The sequence below is a fragment of the Staurois parvus genome, unplaced genomic scaffold, assembly GCF_062004578.1.
Source record: "Staurois parvus isolate SC_StPar_1 unplaced genomic scaffold, SC_StPar_1.0 ptg000709l, whole genome shotgun sequence".
NCBI lineage: Eukaryota > Metazoa > Chordata > Amphibia > Anura > Ranidae > Staurois > Staurois parvus.
Window position 1 is genome coordinate 1,427,122 of NW_028318505.1, and position 20,684 is coordinate 1,447,805.

At 42.8% G+C, this 20,684-nt stretch overlaps 1 protein-coding gene and 2 non-coding genes across 3 annotated transcripts in view; 2 read left to right on the forward strand and 1 right to left on the reverse strand.

Moving 5' to 3' along the window:
- The first annotated feature begins 1,054 nt into the window (after positions 1-1,054).
- The window catches only part of ROR1 (ROR family WNT receptor 1), a 441,584-nt gene continuing 421,954 nt past the window's right edge, over positions 1,055-20,684 (forward strand). The window contains exon 1 of the mRNA XM_089653390.1: positions 1,055-1,337. Within this exon, the coding sequence (XP_089509516.1) occupies positions 1,202-1,337 (136 nt within the window). The 5' untranslated portion in view covers positions 1,055-1,201. The remainder of the gene's footprint in view (positions 1,338-20,684) is intronic.
- Positions 10,871-10,975, forward strand: LOC149445793 (U6 spliceosomal RNA). Its single transcript, XR_016306338.1, has one exon. It is a non-coding gene; the product is annotated as a U6 spliceosomal RNA (small nuclear RNA).
- On the reverse strand, positions 11,748-11,850 carry LOC149445794 (U6 spliceosomal RNA). The gene has a single exon (XR_016306337.1). It is a non-coding gene; the product is annotated as a U6 spliceosomal RNA (small nuclear RNA).

Here is a 20,684-nt window from a genome sequence, read left to right on the forward strand (position 1 = left end):
ATATGAATTGATATCTATTGATATATGTATGTATTATGCAACAATAAACTAAATGTAAATGTTTATAAATATTTATCTTGTTAAATATTTATATCTATTTATAAATATATGTATATATTTTTTTTAAATTCAGATTTATTTTTATATGGCTATATTACATAAAAAATTAGTAAATGAATGTTTTTTTTTTATAAATATAATTTAAATGAATAGACAAATATTAAATATAATAAATATATATTAACACACACACACACACACACACATATATATATATATATATATATATGTGTATATATATATATATATATATATATATATGTATATATATATATAAAATAATAATAACAATAATAAAATAATAATATAAATACAAATTATATATATATATATATTTTTATATATAATTTTTTTTTACATTTATATTTATTTATTATAAAAAAATAAATAAATACTTATGTCTAGAAATATTTCTATTTATAAAAATGTTATATATTATATAAGATTAATTAAATGTTTAAATCTAAACACATATATATATATATATATATATATATATATATATATATATATATATATATATGTATATATATATATTTATATAATGTAAAATATATATTTAATAAAATATGTATATTTTACAGGATATATTCACTTTTTTTCCTGTCTTTTTCATTCAGGGACAGATCCAAATAATCCAACTCCATGTAATAATTCTTCCTCTGATAACAATAGGTCTCACCCTCAACAATGGTGGCTCTTAAAATAAAAGTACCAAAATCATGTGCCCACCAATGACCCTAAACCTGAACTGGTAGAAATTATAAAGCTCCATATATTTGTACATAAAGAATGATACTGACAATGTAACGAGTTGCTGATCAGCTCCGATGGATGGTGTCGGACGTCGCTCTACCCATGTGTATATGAATGGGTCGTGCAGTGTCCGCAGTCGGGCGGCAGGTGTCGCTGTGCGCCCTCCTCCGCTGCCAGGCTGCGCAGGGTTTGGAAAGTGACAAGTGAAGGGGGGGTGAGAAAGTTTGGAGAGGGAGAGAGAGGGAGGCTGAGAGTAAAAGCAGCTCCGACCTCTCAGAGCCCTCCGGAAAGGAGGAAAGTCTTTGGCTCCATAAACTCCATCAGAGAGAGAAGGAGGTGTGCAGCCTGGGGCCACAGCTCACTGCTAAGACCATCCAGAGGACTCATGGGGGCATCCCAGGGACAGAGGGGACCCCAAATCTACAAAGTGCTGGGGACTGATCACAGATCCACAGGGATGTACTCACTCCTACTGATCACTGCCTGGCTGGACATTGGCTTGTGGGCACACTGGACTCAAGGTAGGGCCTGTGGGGGCTTCATATGGGGGAAGGGGTGCTGCTACAGATGTGCATTGATGGGAAGTTTCTGTGCTGTGCAGTTCTCCTGCAGGCTTGGAGGAAGAGCTCTCATGTATGGAGAGGCAGATCACCTATAGAAGGGTCTGTTTACTTATTGAGGGGTCTGTTCACCTATAGAGGGGCTGGTTCATTTATTGAGGAGTCCGTTCCCCTATTGAGGGGTCTGTTCACCTATAGAGGGGCTGGTTCATTTATTGAGTAGTCCGTTCACCTATTGAGGGGTCTGTTCACCTATGGAGAGGTCTGTTTACCCATGGAGGGCTCAGTTCATATACAGAGGGGATATTTCACCTATGGAGGGGTCAGTTCTCCTTCGGAGGGGTCTGTTCTTTTATAGAGGGGTCTGTTCACCTATAGTGGGGTTGATTAATTTATTGAGGAGTCTGTTCACCTATGGAGGGGTCAGTAAATATACAGAGGGGTCTGTTCACCTATGGAGGGGTCAGTTCTCCTATGGAGGGGTCTGATCTTTTATAGAGGGGTCTGTTCACTTTTTGAGGGGTCTGTTCACCTATAGTGGGGTTGATTTATTGACGAGTCTGTTCACCTATGGAGAGGTCAGTTCATATATAGATTGGTGGGGTCAAAGCATATACAGAGGGGCTAGTTCACCTATGGAGGGGTCAGTTCTCCTATGAATAGGTCTGTTTACCTATAGAAGGGCCAGTTCACCCATGGAGAACCCTGTTCAGCTATAGGGAGGGGGGCTTTTCTCCTATAGATGAGTAAGTTAAGCTATAGAGGGGTCAGCACATCCATTGAAGAGTCAGTTCATCTCTGGAGGGGTCTTTTTACTTATAGATGGGTCAGTTCTCCTATGGAGGGGTCAGTTAATCTGTAGAGGGATAAGTTTACCTATGGAGGGATCTTTTCTCTTATAGAGGGGTCATTTCTCCTATGAAGGGGTCAGTTCATGTATAAGAGTGGTCAGTTTGTCTATTGAGGGATCAGTGCACCTATGGAGGAGTCAGTTCAACCATAGAGGGGTCAGTTCACCTATAGAGAGGTCAGATCACCTTCAAAGGTGTCAGTTACTGGTGGAAGAAGCCATTCACTGAGAACTGAAGAAATGGTCAGAGTAAATTCAAGGGGCATGTTGTGTAAGGGCTTTATATAAATGATTGCCTTTAAACAGAATTAGGCCAGTGACTTAGAGATCTGTAGATGGCTCGGTTATTACAATGCTTACACATCGATAGAAGAGGACTCATAGTTTAGGCATTTGTCCGTACAATAAGAGGGCCACATATAGAAAAGGCAGCATCAGATAAAGATGAATATCTAGGCTGTTGTAGATTGCATCCAACTAAAAGGGATTTTGTTATACGAGTGGTCACTCATTTATTGAACTGGGACACCCACCTATAGATCTGTAGATGGCTCAGTTATTACCGTTCTTCCATGGCCTATAGAGGATTCCTATATTGTGGTCACTCATTTAAAGAAAGCAGGCCACTTACCTATAGGTATGTGAATGGGTATTACAGTGCTTCCATCACCTACACAGGACTCTTTTTATGTGTTTTATTTATAGAGTTTGTTTATAGAGTTTTATTTATAGAGGTTGCCCAATCATCTATAGATCTGTAGATGTCTCAGCTGTGACTCTGCTTCTATCATCTATAGAGGATTCATGTATTTGAGTGGTCACTTGTTTAAAGATCTGGACCACCTACCTATAGATCTGTAGATGGCTTGGCTATGGTAGTGCTTCCATGTCCAATAGAGGGTCCCTTTATATGAATGTTTACTCATTTACATTACTGGCCCACCTACCTATAGATCTGTATATGGCTTGGCTATACATTGTGCTTCCATGACCTATAGAGGGTCCCTTCATATGAATGGTTACTCATTTATATTACTGGGCCACCTACCTATAGATCTGTAGATGGCTTGGCTATGGTAGTGCTTCTATGACCTATGGAGGGTCCCTTTATATGAATGGTTACTCATTTATATTACTGCATCACCTACCTGTAGATCTGTAGATGGCTTGGCTATGGTAGTGCTTCCATGACCTATGGAGGGTCCCTTTATATGAATGGTTACTCATTTATATTACTGCATCACCTACCTGTAGATCTGTAGATGGTTTAGCTATAGTAGTGCTTTCATGACCTATGGAGGGTCCCTTTATATGAATGGTTACTCATTTATATTACTGGGCCACCTACCTATAGATCTGTATATGGCTTGGTTTGTGCTTCCATGGCCTATCGTGGGTCACTTTATATGAGTGGTCAATCATTTATAGAGCTGGGTCACTCATTATATATATGATGTCTTGGCTATGACATTGCTTCCATCACCTATGAAGAATTCCTTTTTATGCATGGAAACACATTTATAGGGTTTGGACACTCACCCATGGATCTCTAAATGGTTTGGTTGTTACAGTGCTTCCATCATCTATAGAGGATTACTTATGAGTGGTCAGCCATTTATAGAACTGGTCCAGTCACCTATTGATCTATAGATGGCTCGGCTATTACAGTGTTGACAGAAGCGGCCAGCCATCAGAAGTAGAACCGGTCTCTCGCCTGCAGAATAGGAGAGTCACCTATACAAAAGGCATTATCACCTTGAGATCCAATTAATTGTAGATTTGGTACATCTCTTAAACAGGAGTCCTTTATACGAGTGGTCCCTCATCTATAGTTTTGACCAGTCCCCTCATTTCCTGAATAGCAGTCCCAGACCTATCTCCAGTTCCCTATGGAAGGAAGGTTACTCTTCTATAGATATGGAGAGCTGTAGGAATAGTCACCTATAGGAAGAGTGAGTCATTCATGGTACAGAGTGGGTCAGTGTCTTATGGATTTGGTGTTCTTTCAGGCACCATCTAAGTAGAAAGGGTCCCATGTACAAGTGGTCACTTGTCTAAGCGTCATTGTCTTTATAACAGACCAGATGGGTCAAGTCGATGAATGAAGCTCTCATGATGTGACAGAGCAACAAATTTTAACGCGTGGTGCGTTCTACTTTCCAACCAGTGCCATTGAGGATTCAGCCTGACATATTTATTGGCCACTAGACAAAGCATGGCCTCATTTCCTAACAACACAAAACACTTTCACACTTATATTAACTTGTTACAACCCGGCCCCACACTCCGTAAAGGCCCCTCCACTCCTTCACTGAACGAATTCCTGATTTTTGTTTGATTTTTTAACAGTATTGTTTAATATTATTATTGACTGTGAAGGTTCTCATGCATGCAGGCCATGGTGTACTTAGTAATGGTTACCTGGACTAGTTTTTTTTTAATGCTGAAGACTTTTTGTATCTTCTCCAAGGCACTTCTTCAGTTCTAATGAGTTTCAGGAACATTCCTGTGCCAGTGTTAGGATATACACACCAAAATGATTGCTAATATGTTGTGAAGGCTCTCATTTATCCAGGTATCCAGGTCATGGTTTATCGTATAGTAGTTGCCTTCAACTGGACTTGTTAAAGAAGTTTCATAGCATATCTAAGCTTCAGTTCTAATGAACATCAGAACTATTCCTAAACTGGTTGTAGGGTATACACCCCAAAATGACTGCCAATTTGTCTATGAAGGGTCTCAAGCATGCAGGCTATGCTGTACCTAGTAGTAGTTACCTTTAACTGAACTTGTTCTGGAATCCCAAAGACGTTTTGTATCTTCTCCAAGGGGCTTCTTCATTTCTAATGAGTTTCAGGAACATTCCTGTGCCAGTTTTAGGATATACACACCAAAATGATTGCTAATATGTTGTGAAGGCTCTCATTTATCCATTATCCAGGTCATGGTTTATCGTATAGAAGTTGCCTTCAACTGGACTTGTTAAAGAAGTTTCATAGCATATCTAAGCTTCAGTTCTAATGAGTGTCCGAACTATTCCTAAACCGGTTGTAGGGTATACACCCCAAAATGACTGCCAATTTGTCTATGAAGGGTCTCATGCATGCAGGCTATGCTGTACCTAGTAGTAGTTACCTTTAACTGAACTTGTTCTGCAATCCCGAAGACGTTTTGTATCTTCTCCAAGGGACTTCTTCAGTTCTAATAAGTGTCAGGAACATGCACCAGTTTTAGGATATACACACCAAAATGATTGCTAATATGTTGTGAAGGCTCTCATTTATTCAGGTATCCAGGTCATGGTTTATTGAATAGTAGTTGTCTTCAACTGGACTTGTTGAAGAAGTTTCATAGTATATCTACGCTTCAGTTCTAATGAGCGTCAGAACTATTTCTAAACAGGTTTTAGGGTATACACCCCAAAATCACTTCCAATATGTCTGTGAAGGTTCTCATATATCCAGGCCATTGTGTATCTAGAGGTAGTTAAGTACCTTCAACTGGTTCTGTAATGTTGAAGGTGTTTTGGAGTTTATCCAAGCTACTTCTTTTCAAGATTATTAGTTCTTCTCGCTGTTAGTAGATATCATTTTATACACCCCAAATTGATTTTCAGTGTATTTGGGAAGGTTCTCATCTGTTCAGGCCACGGTGTATCTGGTAGCAGTTACCTTTAATTGGACTTGTTCTGTAACATTGAAGACATGTCGTAGTTTCTTCAAGCTCATTCTTGAGTTCTGTTCCATAATTATTAGCACGTCTCATTGTTAGTAAATAATATTCTTCTTTATAATGGAATTACTTGATCGGGCAAAGTTCATTTTTTATATTGACAGGAATTGTGTAATCTGATGGAAGGCTCATTGTGATTGGTTGTTATATTCATTTACACCTTTCACATCATTTATTCTGCAGGCATTCCCATACGCACTTGAAGTCTGCTGCTAAGTGCATCATGATCTGCATCAGATTATTTCAGATTCTTCAGAATTTTGCACAGTTATTGTCTAGCTGTAAATGTTTCACAGATACAATTGTAACGTTATTAAAAGAACTAACAGACACGTGTTTCATCTGTGATTGATTGCTTGCATAAATGTTAAATAAAACCATAATCTGGAACTAGAAGCCCCAACAGGGGCCTGCTGGCCTCGGGGTCGCGGAACATGCTGGGATGTGTAGTACCTCAAAGACCGCGGAAGGTTGCTTTGAGTTGTTAGTCCTAGTTTAATTTAATAGAGAAACCCCTAGGCCGTGTCATGTGTGAGAGCTCAGGGCAGCCATTGTCAGCCAGGGATCCATGGAACCCTGGGGCTCCTCCAGAGGTTGCAAGGAGTTTCTTGAGCTGTGGCTGATTGGCCAAAGATTCCAACACCACTTGGCAAAATCATCTGAATGACAACAATGATCTTGGCATACATGTAGGCGGGGCCAATTAGTTGGTACCTGATGAGGAAGGAAGGCACACGGAGAACAAATATAGTATTCTTCTCATTGAGCCCCAATAAAATATATTTTACCAGGTGCTCTGTGGGACCTGTAATGTGTTATGATGGGCAGTAATGTGTTATAAAGGGCGGTAATGTGATATGATGGGCTGTAATGCGATATAAAGGGTGGTAACGTGAAATGAAGGGCAGTAATATGATATGATTGGCAGTAATGTGATATAAAGGGCGGTAATGTGATATGATGTGCAGTAATATGATATGCAATAATGTAATATAAAGAGTGGTAATGTGATATGATGGGCAGTAATGTGATATGATGGGTGGTAATGTGATATAAAGGGCAGTAATGTGATATAAAGGGCGGTAATGTGATATGATGGGCAGTAATGTGATATAAAGGGCGGTAATGTGATATGATGGGCCGTAATATGATATGCAATAATGTGATATAAAGGGCGGTAATGTGATATGATGGGTCGTAATATGATATGCAATAATGTGATATAAAGGGCGGTAATGTGATATGATGGGCAGTAATGTGATATGATGGGTGGTAATGTGATATAAAGGGCAGTAATGTGATATAAAGGGCGGCAATGTGATATGATGAACAGTAATGTGATATAATGAGCAGTAATGTGCTATGATGGGCAGTAATGTGATATAACAGGCGGTAATGTGAAATTAAGGGCTGTAATATGATATGATGGGCAGTAATGTGTAGAGCAGTAATGTGATATGATGGGCAGTAATGTGATATGATGGGCAGTAATGTGTAGAGCAGTAATGTGATATGATGGGCAGTAATGTGTAGGGCAGTAATGTGATATGATGGGCAGTAATGTGTAGGGCAGTAATGTGATATGATGGGCAGTAATGTGTAGGGCAGTAATGTGTAGGGCAGTAATGTGATATGATGGGCAGTAACGTGTAGGGCAGTAATGTGATATGGTGGACATTAGTGTTATATGATGGGTAATAATGTGATATGAAGGGCAGTAATGTGATATGGTGGGTAGTAATGTGATATGAAGGGCAGTAATGTGATATGGTGGGCAGTAATGTGATATGGTGGGTAGTAATGTGATATGAAGGGCAGTAATGTGATATGGTGGGCAGTAATGTGATATGATGGGCAGTAACGTGTAGGGTAGTAATGTGATATGATGGGCAGTAATGTGTAGGGTAGTAATGTGTAGGGCAGTAATGTGATATGATGGGCAGTAACGTGTTGGGCAGTAATGTGATATGGTGGACATTAGTGTTATATGATGGGTAATAATGTGATATGATGGGCAGTAATGTGATATGGGCAGTAATGTGATATGATGGGCAGTAATGTGATATGAAGGGCAGTAATGTGATATGGTGGACAGTAATGTGATATGATGGGCAGTAATGTGTAGGGCAGTAATGTTATATGATGAGCAGTAATGTGGTATGAAGGACAGTAATGTGAAATGAAGGGCAGTAATGTATTATGATGGGCAGTAATGTGATATAGTGGGCAGTAATGTGATATGAAGGGCAGTAATGTGATATGAAGGGCAGTAATGTGATATGGTGGACATTAGTGTTATATGATGGGTAGTAATGTGATATGATGGGCAGTAATGTGATACGGTGGGCAGTAATGTGATATGATGGGCAGTAATGTGATATGAAGGGCAGTAATGTGATATGAAGGGCAGTAATGTGATATGAAGGGCAGTAATGTGATTCGATGGGCAATAATGTGATAAGATGGGCAGTAGTGTGATATGGTGGGCAGTAATGTGATATGGTGGGCAGTAATGTGATATGAAGGGCAGTAATGTGATATGATGAGCAGTAATATGATACAAAGGGCAGTAATGTGATATGATGGGCAATAATGTGATATGAAGGGCAGTAATGTGATATGATGGGCAGTAATGTGATATGATGGGCAGTAATGTGATATGAAGGGCAGTAATGTGATATGATGGGCAGTAATGTGATATGATGTGCAGTAATGTGATATGAAGGGCAGTAATGTGATATGATGGGCAGTAATGTGATATGATGGGCAGTCATGTGATATGAAGGGCAGTAATGTGATATGAAGGGCAGTAATGTGATATGATGGGCAGTAATGTGATATGGGCAGTAATGTGATATGAAGGGCAGTAATGTGATATGAAGGGCAGTAATGTGATATGATGGGCAGTAATGTGATATGAAGGGCAGTAATGTGATATGGTGGACATTAGTGTTATATGATGGGTAGTAATGTAATACGATGGGTAGTAATGTGATATGGTGGGCAGTAATGTGATATGATGGGCAGTATTATGATACGGTGGGCAATAATGTGATATGGAGGGCAGTAATGTATTATGATGGGCAGTAATGTGATATGATGGGCAGTAATGTGAAATGAAGGGCAGTAATATGATACGATGGGCAATAATGTGATATGGAGGGCGGTAATGTGGTTTGATGGTACTACCAGTCAGAAATAACATGAACAATGAATGGATTCCTCCATGTACTGTACATCTTTAATTGGATAATAAACTGCTCACAGGCACAAGGTTTATGAGCGCATCGACACATACCGGGCCTATTAAACTATCAGAGGTGCAGAGTGAGAAATGACAACGGAAAAATTGTATGGGAAATTGTCACACAAAAGTAGCAATCTGTGACAAATGATCGATTGTGTCGCACCCACCATAGTTGATAAGGAGTCCACACTAATGCGCTTATTCCATGCATCCAAAATTATGCATTCATTTCAATTATATTGCACACAAATTGCGACATTCCACATTTCTGACGCACGTGCCGCACTGTGAATCAATATTTATTTGTCGCACTAGCAGGAATCTTGCAGTGTGCGCTATATTCATGTTGCGCCGCTGATCGTTTATCGATCCCATTGATAAGAATATCTGAATAAATTTACATCGATGTCTGTATTTCACAAAGATATTGAATTTATTTTTGGATCTGACGAGGTTGGCGTAATGAGCATTTAGCGGTAAGGACTGCACGCTGGTGGTCGACGTTCCGTTGGGAAACCCTTTCTTTGTAGCCCGATTTACCAGCCGCTGAAAGAGGGAGTAGGATCAATCGTATGTCGGGGTCCATTTTCATCAGGAGAGCCCTCCATGGCTTCCAATGTGCGGCAGAGATAGATGGAGGTGTCTGAGCATCCTGTACAGGCCTGTCCACACTCAGAGAGGAGATAGCTGTACGGGGAGTGGAGGCCTCATTAGCATTTGTCAGTCTGGTAACAGAGGACAATGCTGCCGCTGACGCTATTGTAATGCGCGGCTAATGAAATGGTCTCAGGAAGACTGGAGGGCTGTGCTGGGGAAAAGTTAATTGGAGGATCTTAAGTTTTTCATCCTCTCCGCGGGGTGCAGGGGGCACAGGGAGGATGACAGGTTTTCGGCTGAGGTCATCTTTGAAGACTGTGGCTGGTATATCTCTGCAAGAGCCGACTGTACATTTACCGAAAAGCCGATTACACAAATTAAATACATACATGGGAGCTAGTCTTGCTGACTAAAGATTTGTGTTTCTGTCCATCCAGCCCTGAGATTTACACAGCACAGCTGGCATTGGGACCTGAATTTTCTCTACTGCAGCTAAGCAGAAAAACTAGGTCACCTCCACACCGCTAACTTGTGATTGGATAGTAAAGGAGCAGCAACAGACCTATGAGATCATCAATCTGCTCTATCCTCCTGCCAGTATATTTATTATTATTATACAGTATTTATATAGCACCAAAGGGTTTGCTCAGCGCTGTACAATAGCAAGGGGGACAGAACATGAGACAAGACAGAAACAATACAATACACGAGGGCCCCTGCTCTTTCGAGTTTACAATCTATTTATATTTATTTATAAATAGGGGGTCTATAGGAGTCTATAAATAGGTCTATAGGAGTCTATTTATAAATAAGGGTCAATATAGGTTTATTTATAAATAGAGGGTCTATAGGAGTCTATAAATAGGTCTATAGGGGTCTATTTATAAATAAGGGTCAATATAGGTTTATTTATAAATAGAGGGTCTATAGGAGTCTATAAATAGGTCTATAGGAGTCTATTTATAAATAAGGGTCAATATAGGTTTATTTATAAATAGAGGGTCTATAGGAGTCTATAAATAGGTCTATAGGGGTCTATTTAAAATGAGAGATTCTATAAGAGTCTATATACAAATAGGGGTCACATATACTAAAGTTGGAAGGATACAGAGAAGATTAGCATGGCCCCTGCGTAAGGATGACACGCACATTTATGAAGCATTCTAAATAAATAGAGGTCTATTTCTAAATTGTTTACAACCAAGATTCACACATTTTTCTAATTGGATTAATCAAGAAATAGTTGTGATTCTTGGGTGTGAAAACATTCAATAGACCCCTTAATGCCACCCAGGATTTCTATCTACTTTCAATGTATTTTATTTATTTCAGGTACTTATATAGCGCTGTCAATGTACGCAGCGCTCTACATATATATTGTACATTCACATCAGTCCCTAACCCTCAAGGGGCGTACAATCTAAGGTCCCTAACTCACATTCATACATACACATACTAGGGACAATTTAGTCAGGAGCCAATTCACCTACCAGCATGTCTTTGGAGTGTGGGAGGAAAACGAAATACATGGAGGAAACCCATGCAGGCACAGGGAGAACATGCAAACTCCAGGCTGGTGGTGCCGTGGTTGGGATTCGAACCAATGACCTTAATGCTGTCAGGCGGATGTGCTAACCATTTAGCCACCGTGCATATTTCTTGTCTGCATATGTGCATGTAACACACTTGATTGGCCCTGAGTGATGCCCCTCCCCCTGAGTGGCGCTGCTGTACAGGGATATGATACGAGGCTAAAATTAAGACAAATTCAGGTATTTACAATATACTTGCTTCATTAAAATACATTGAAAGTAGATAGAAATCCTGGTTGGCATTTAGTAGTCTATTGAATGTTTTCACACCCAATATTCACAACTATTTCTTCATTAATCCAATTACAAAAATGTGTGAATCTTGGTTGTAAACAATTTATAAATAGACCCCTATTTATTTAGAATGCTTCATGAATTTGCGTGTCATCCTTACGCAGGGGCCATGCTAATCTTCTCTGTATCGTTCCAACTTTAGTATATGTGACCCCTATTTATATATAGACTCTTATAGACTCTCTCATTTTAAATAGACCCCTATAGACCTATTTATAGACTCCTATAGACCCTCTATTTATAAATAGACCCCTATAGCATTGTGTACCATAAAAAATTTCCATTTAAAAAATCCTGCTTCTACTTTTCTTCACTCTTTGTTACATCTCAGTGTTGCTGATCTTCTGCAGCTTTTTTGCGCATTGGTGGCGAGAGGATGGTTGTAGGTACAATGGTGGTTAGGGGGGTACTGGTGCAGTGAAGGTAAGGTGGGTGGCTGCAGGTGCAGTGGTGATGGGGGGTGGGGAGGGGATGCTGGCACAATGGTGAGAGGGGTACTGGTGCAGTGGTGGTGAGGGAGGTTTGCCACTCTTCCTCCATCCTGAGATCACCCACCCATAGTCCACCCTTCCTCCATCCTTAGATCACCCATGCAGAGTCCTCCCTTCTTCCATTCTCAGATCACCCAGAGTCCATCTCCAGATTGCTCAATCATAGTCCACCCTCCCTGCATCCTTAGATCACCCACCCATAGTCCACCCTTCCTCCATCCTCAGATCACCCATGCAGAGTCCTCCCTTCTTCCATTCTCAGATCACCCACCCAGAGTCCATCTCCAGATTTCTCAATCATAGTCCACCCTCCCTGCATCCTTAGATCACCCACCCATAGCCCTCCCTTCCTCCATCCTCAGATCAGTCCACCCTTCCTCCATCTCCAGATTGCTCAATCATAGTTCTTCCTCCATCCTCAAATCGCTCACCCATAGTCCACCCTTCCTCCATCCTCCAATCACCCACTCAAGAGTCCATTCTTCCTCCATCCTCAGATCGCCCACCCAGAGTCCACCCTTCCTCCATCCTCAGATCGCCCACCCAGAGTTTATCCTTCCTCCATCCTCAGATCATTGTGCTCTGTAAAGGAACCCAAGACTTTGTGTTTATAAATAGACCCCTATAGAACTGTGTACCATAAACAATTTCCATTTAAAAAATCCTGTTTTTACTTTTCTTCGCTCTTTGTTACATCTCAGTGCTACTGATCTTCTGCAGCTTTTTTGCTCATTGGTGGTGAGGGGGTGATTTTAGGCACAATGGTTGCAGGTGCAGTGGTGATAATGGGGCGTGAGGAGGGGTGTTGGCACAGTGGTGAGGGGGGTACTGGTGCAGTGGTGGTGAGGGAGGTTTGCCACCCTTCCTCCATCCTCAGATCACCCATGCAGAGTCCTCCCTTCCTCCATCCTTAGATCAGCCACCCAGAGTCCACCCTTCCTCCATCTCCAGATTGCTCAGTCATAGTCCTCCCTTCCTCCATCCTCAAATCGCTCACCCATAGTCCACCCTTCCTCCATCCTCAGATCACCCACCCAGAGTCCATCCTTCCTCCATCCTTAGATCACCCACCCAGAGTCCACCCTTCCTCCATCTCTAGATTACTCAGTCGTAGTCCTTCCTTCCTCCATCCTCAAATCGGTCACCCATAGTCAACCCTTCCTCAGATCACCCACTAAGAGTCCATCCTTCCTCTGTCCTCAGAATGCCCACTCCGGAGTCCACTCTTCTTCCATCCGTAGATCACCCACCCATAGTCCACCCTTCCTCCATTCTCAGATCACCCATGCAGAGTCCATCCTTCCTCTATCCTCAGAATTCCCTCCCCAGAGTCCACCCTTCCTCCATTCTTAGATTACCCACCTAGAGTCCACCCTTTCTCCATCCTCAAATTTCTACCACCCATAGTCCACCCTTCCTCCATCCTCAGATCACCCACCCAGAGTCCATCCTTACTTTATCCTCAAATCACCCACCTAGAGTCCACCCTTTCTACGTCCTAAAATCTCCCACCCATAGACCACCCTTCCTCCATCCTCAGATCACCCACTCAGAGTCCATCCTTCATCCATCCTCAGAATGCCCACCTCAGAGTCCTCCCTTCCTCCATCCTTAGATTACCAACCTAGAGTCCACCCTTTCTCTATCCTCAAACCTCTCTCCCATAGTCCACCCTTCCTCCATCCTCAGATCCCTCACCTAGAGTCCACCCAATCTCCATCCCCAAATCCCCCACCCATAGTCCACCCTTCCTCCATCCTCAGATCATCCACCCATAGTCCACACTTCCAACATCCTCAGATCATTGTGCTCTGTAAAGGAACCCCAGAATACGAGTTATTGATGGTTTTGTGCATTCTGCTGCCTGTCCCACTCCTGTTTATTAATTGTCTTATAAAGCCAACAAGTCGTGCTTGATGGTCCCTGTCTGGAGTCCCAGCGCCTGTTTTTGCAGTTTAGTGGGATAATGAGCAATGCTCCGGAATCGATCCTGTTCTTGTTGAGTAGATAAGTTATCTGCAGAGATATTGTTAATAGGAGAGGACACTCTGATCACATTTCCCCATCCACTTCAGACTGAGTGACCTTTGTTTAAGCTGGATTAATGGTGATAGGAATGTAATGACCAGCCTGGTGACTTGTAGATTCATGCTGGAAAAACAGACCATAGGGCATGACTAGGTAGAATAGTCCAGGAGATGTTTACCCATAATGCTTTGCTGCAGATGGGATTATCACAATTGAGTTCTATTTATTTCGGGGTTGGGTTTTCATAGAGGGTACCTACACATGGGGGTTTATTTATAAAGCAGTGAACGGGATATTCAGGTCCGCCATTAGAAATCATGGAGCCCCATACAGCTTACCCGACAGGGACCACTGGGGGAAGGACATGGAATCCTCAGTAGGGTCATTCGGAAGAAGATTGGGGGCCATGATGATGCACTGTTGGCCCCTGGGGGCCATAAGCCTCAAACAACCTTAAAATCAAGCAGTAATTTGGTGCTCATGGGGAAGGGGCACTCTATCTCGCTAGCACTAGCCATGGCGCAACAGGTTCCGAGGTCAATGGGAATAAATAATGCCCCATCTTTGGTGTCAGTGGGAGGTATATTGCCCCATTGTTGGTGTCATAGGGAGGAATAGTGCCCCATCATTGATGTCATTGGACCCAATTGTTGGTGTGATTGGGAAAAATAGTGCCCCATCTTTGGTGATGTTGGGAGGAACTGTGCCCCTTCATTGGTATCATTGCCCCATTGTTGGTGTTTTTGGGAGGAATTTTGCCCCATCATTGATGTCATTGGGCCCCATTGTTGGTGTCATTGGGAAAAATAGTTCCCCATCTTTGGTGTTGCTGGGAGGATCTGTGGCCCTTCATTGGTGTCATTGCCCCATTGTTGGTGTCTTTGGGAGGAATTGTGCCCCATCATTGATGTCATTGGGCCCATTGTTGGTGTCATTGGGAAAAATAGTTCCCCATCTTTGGTGTTATTGGGAGGAACTGTGCCACTTGATTGGTGTCATTGCCCCATTGTTGATGTCTTTGGGAGGAATTGTGCCCCATCATTGATGTCATTGGGCCCCATTGTTAGTGTCATTGGGAAAAATAGTTCCCCATCTTTGGTGTTGCTGGGAGGATCTGTGGCCCTTCATTGGTGTCATTGCCCCATTGTTGGTGTCTTTGGGAGGAATTGTGCCCCATCATTGATGTCATTGGGCCCATTGTTGGTGTCATTGGGAAAAATAGTTCCCCATCTTTGGTGTTATTGGGAGGAACTGTGCCACTTGATTGGTGTCATTGCCCCATTGTTGATGTCTTTGGGAGGAATTGTGCCCCATCATTGATGTCATTGGGCCCCATTGTTGGTGTCATTGGGAAAAATAGATCCCCATCTTTGGTGTTGTTGGGAGGAACTGTGCCAGTTCATTGGTATCATTGAACCATTGTTGGTGTCTTTGGGAGGAATTGTGCCCCATCATTGATGTCATTGGGCCCATTGTTGGTGTCATTGGGAAAAATAGTTCCCCATCTTTGGTGTTAATGGGAGGAACTGTGCCTAGGGGCGGACTGACCATTTGGAAACTCGGGCACTGCCCGAGGGCCCAGGGTCAGTAGGGGGCCCCATGAGATGCCTCTGGTACCTTTTTCATAGGCTTTTTTGAGTTTGGGCAAGGACACGGGGCCCCATGATCCCCCATTACCCGGGGGCCCCATGAGTTGTCAGTCCGCCCCTGACTGTGCCACTTCATTGGTGTCATTGAACCATTGTTGGTGTCATAGGGAGGAATTGTGCCCCATCATTGATGTCATTGGCCCCATTGTTGGTGTCATTGGGGAAAAATAGTTCCCCATCTTTGATGTTGTTGGGAGGATATGTGCCCCTTCATTGGTGTCATTTCTCCATTGTTGGTATCAGTGGAAGAGAATAGTGCCCCAAGGGCCAGATAAAAGAAAGCAAAGCAAAATGACTTAAAGAATGTTGTCCCAAAGCACTTCAAAATTTCACTTGCTTTTAACATTTGATTTGGGAACGAAGAGCATTCCTGAGCGAGAAGCACGTGTACTGCTGGAAATTTAATCTGAGAAAACATTTTCTGTCCTGATCCCTCGAATTTTCATGGCACTGCGGTCACAAAATGAATGTGGATTTGGCCCCTCTAACAGTTAAAAAATAGAATGAATGTTCTTAAAATGAAACATTTTTAATGAAATTCTCCCGGCTGCGGCTGAGCGGAGAAGAATACAGGAGGAAGACTGATGAACATGGGAGGACAGGTAGTCACCCGGAGAGACCCGAATATAACCTCTGATACTGGATTTCATGTTTGGTTGGCAGATTATGTGGATTTAGAAGATTTTCGTGTTGATTGTGAGCCGCAACAATACCCACCATGTATGAAGAAAAAGAAGGGGACATCCCATAATGTAAAACCGTTTGGTACCTTTATTGGGGGTAATTATATGAATATACACTCACAAGAGAAGTGCCCGGCACCTGGTGTACTCAGCCTTGTTGTGAATCAAAGATGGAAGCCACTGACCTGATCGCTCCTGGGAGCAGCGTGCGTTGCACAGGGCGGATGTGACGTCGGCGGACGTTGCGTCACCAAATCTCGACGCATTTCAATCAAAAATCGTCTTCAGGAAGTTTTTTCTTCATTATTATTATTATTATTATTATACAGGATTTATATGGCGCCAACAGTTTGCTCAGCGCTTTACAATATAACGGGAGACAATACAGCAACAATACAGTTCAATACAAGAGGGATAGGAGGGCCCTGATCCTGGGAGCTTACAATCTAGGAAGGAGGGGCTAGTGGTACAAAAGGTAGTGACTGTGGGGGATGGGCTGGTTGGAAGAGTAGAAGATTCCATTATTAGCTGAGGGCAGGATAGGCTTCTCTGAGCAGAGTAGGCGATAGTCTGATAAATTAGGGTAGAGAGTTCCAGAGGATGGGGAAGCTCTGGAGAAGTCCTGGAAACGAGCAAGGGAGGAGGAGACAAGGGAGCTAGAGAGCAGGAGGTCTTGTGAGGAGCGGAGAGGACGGTTTGGGTGATATTTGGAGACAAGATTGGTGATGTAATTTGGGGCGGAGTTATAAATGATTTTATATGTTATTGTTAATCTTTAGAATTTTTCCCGTTGGGCAATGGGAAGCCAGTGGAGGGATTGGCAGAGAGGGGTGGAGGACACTGAGTGGAGGCCAGTGGAGGTATTGGCAGAGAAGGGTGGAGGACACTGAGTGGAGGCCAGTGGAGGGATTGGCAGAGAGGGGTGGAGGACACTGAGTGGAGGTAAGTGGAGGGATTGGCAGAGAGGGGTGGAGTACACTGAGTGGAGGCCAGTGGAGGGATTGGCAGAGAGGGATGGAGGACACTGAGTGGAGGCCAGTGGAGGGATTGGCAGAGAGGGGTGGAGGACACTGAGTGGAGGCCAGTGGAGGGATTGACAGAGAGGGATGGAGGACACTGAGTGGAGGCCAGTGGAGGGATTGGCAGAGAGGTTTGGAGGACACTGAGTGGAGGTCAGTGGAGGGATTGGCAGAGAGGGGTGGAGGACACTGAGTGGAGGCCAGTGGAGGGATTGGCAGAGAGGGGTGGAGGACACTGAGTGGAGGCCAGTGGAGGGATTGGCAGAGAGGGGTGGAGGACACTGAGTGGAGCACCTCCTCTTTCTTCTTCATCATAACATAATAGGAAGGTGTTCTGTAGTTCACCGAGATAACTGGAAACAATGTAACTGATAAGAATGCAGCAGAGGCAAAGGACTACACAATACCTCCCCTCTCCTTTGTGTCATAACATAGTAAGGAGGTGTTCTGTAGTTTACTGAGATAACAGGGCACAATGTAACTAATAAGGTTTCAGCACAAGCAGAGGACTACAGAACACATCCCCTCTCCTCTTCTTCATAATATAAGAGGAATGTGTTCTGTAGTTCACTGAGATAACTGGAAATGGTGTAACTGATAAGAATGCAGCCCATCTCCTCTTATTCATAACATACTAGGGAGGTGTTCTGTAGTTAAGTGAGATAAATGGGAGCAATGCAACCAATAATGTTGCAGCACAGGCAGAGGACCACAGAACACCTCCCCTCTCATCTTCTTCATAACATAGTAGGGAGGTGTTCTGTAGTTCACTGAGATAACAATGTAGCTGAAAAGAATGCAGCTCAGACAGAGGACTACCGAACACCTCCCCTCTCTTCTCCATAACATAGTAGGGAGATGTTCTGTGGTTCACAGAGATAACTAGGAACAGTGTAACCCATAGGAATGCTGCACAAGCAGAGGACTACATAACACTTCCCCTCCTCTCTTCTCTTCTCATACCATAATAGGGAGGTGTGCTGCAGTTCACCCAAATAACTGGGAACAGCCTAACTGATAAGAATGCAGCACGGGCAGAGGACTTTAGAACACCTCCCCTCTCTTCTCATAGTAGGGAGGTGTTCTGCAGTTCACCAAGATAACTGGGAACAATGTAACTGATAAGATTGCAGCATAGGCAGGGAACTACACACCACCATCCCTCCATAAGATATTAGGGAGGTGTTCTGTAGTTCGCCGAGATAACTAGGAAGGAAGGTTGATTTGTCTAGGAGAGGAGTTCAGCAGATAAATGGCGTTCATTGCTGGGACCTCCATGCTGTTTATTGTTCTTTTTTGTGGGTAAAAATAAAGTTTCCTCACAATTCCATATTTAGCATTGACGCCGAATTTATCCAAGAATAAAATAACGATCGTACGTTCCACATCCTGCCTGCGCTCCCACGATTCGCATGTCTTCTTCGCTTTGTATGGAAGTCATCGGACTCCATTTTTTAAAAAGGAGAGGAGCCTCTGAAGTGTCTATGTGAGAGGTGATGGGACTGATGTTCAGATCTCACAGCGCGGCTCTCTGACGTCTTTGCCATTTTCATGCCTCAGTGACATCAGCTGAGATCTTCTCCTTCAGACTTCAAAGAACACTAACATCAGAAAAAAAAAAATCAGTCCGCACAAAAATGTCTGAAGTTTTTTTTTATGTTCCTGGAAGGTTTGGAGGAAAAATTGGTCTGAATCCAATACCTTCTGAGTCGCTGTCCCGGGACGAGCACAGAGAAAGAAATGGGACTTTTCTTCAAATTTCTATTTGCTGCATGCTTGTTCCAGGTCAGTGATTCTGAGGTATTGAACCAGCAGCCAGGGGATTAGCATTTTCAGGCCAGCAATGGCAGCCAGTTTAAAGTGGAATTTCAGTCCCTCAATCAACAGGGATGATGTTTAATCCTTATGCTGCTAGAATTTGTAGATAGATAGGAAAGTAGATCGTATTGACTGGTTTAAACGTATTTTTTGACATTTTTACAGCTACAGTTGTGACCAAAATTATTCAACCCCCAATGCTGTAAAGGGGTTTAGGGACTATAGTGTACATTTGGAATTGTATTCAGAATCAAATCCTACAAGGACGTTGTAACTACCCAAATGCAACTAAAATGACATCAATTGTTTATGTAATACAGTAGTAAATGGTTCTTATGTGGTTTCTTCATTGCCACAATTATTCAACCCCTTAAAGACTACCACTCTGAAGAACAGAGGTTCATACAGGTGCTTTCCATCAGGTATTGAAAACACCTGTGGATGTCACCGAGCAGCAATCAAGCATAATAAGCACCAATTAGGCAGCTTTAAAATGACTGTGATACTCAGCTCCTTCTAGACATTTACTGGTGTGGTTACAAACATGGTGAAGGCAAGAGAATGGTCCAGGAAGACAAGAGAAGAGGTGATTTCTCTTCACAGGAAGGGCAATGGCTATAAGAAGATTGCAAAGATGTTAAACATACCAAGAGACACCTTAGGAAGCATCATTCGCAAATTCAAGGCAAAGGGCACTGTTGAAACGCTACCTGGTCGTGGCAGAAAGAAGATGCTGACTTCGACTGCTGTGCGCTACCTGAAGCGTAGAGTGGAGAGAAGTCCCCGTGTGACTGCTGAGGAACTGAGAAAAGATTTGTCAGATGTGGGTACAGAAGTTTCAGCCCAGACAATAAGACGCACACTGCGTAATGAAGGCCTCCGTGCCAGAACTCCCAGGCGTACCCCCTTGCTGTCTCCAAAGAATAAGAAGAGTCGACTGCAGTATGCCAAAAGCCATGTGGACAAACCACAAAAGTTGTGGGATAGTGTTCTGTGGACTGATGAAACAAAATTAGAACTGTTTGGGCCCATGGATCAACGCTATGTTTGGAGGAGGAAGAACAAGGCCTATGATGAAAAGAACACCTTGCCTACTGTGAAGCATGGTGGAGGGTCAATCATGCTTTGGGGCTGTTTTGCTTCTGCAGGTACAGGGAAGCTTCAGCGTGTGCAAGGTACCATGAATTCTCTTCAGTACCAGGAGATATTGGATGGAAACGTGATGCAGTCCGTCACACACCTGAGGCTTGGGAGACGTTGGACCTTTCAACAGGACAATGATCCCAAGCATACCTCCAAGTCCACTAG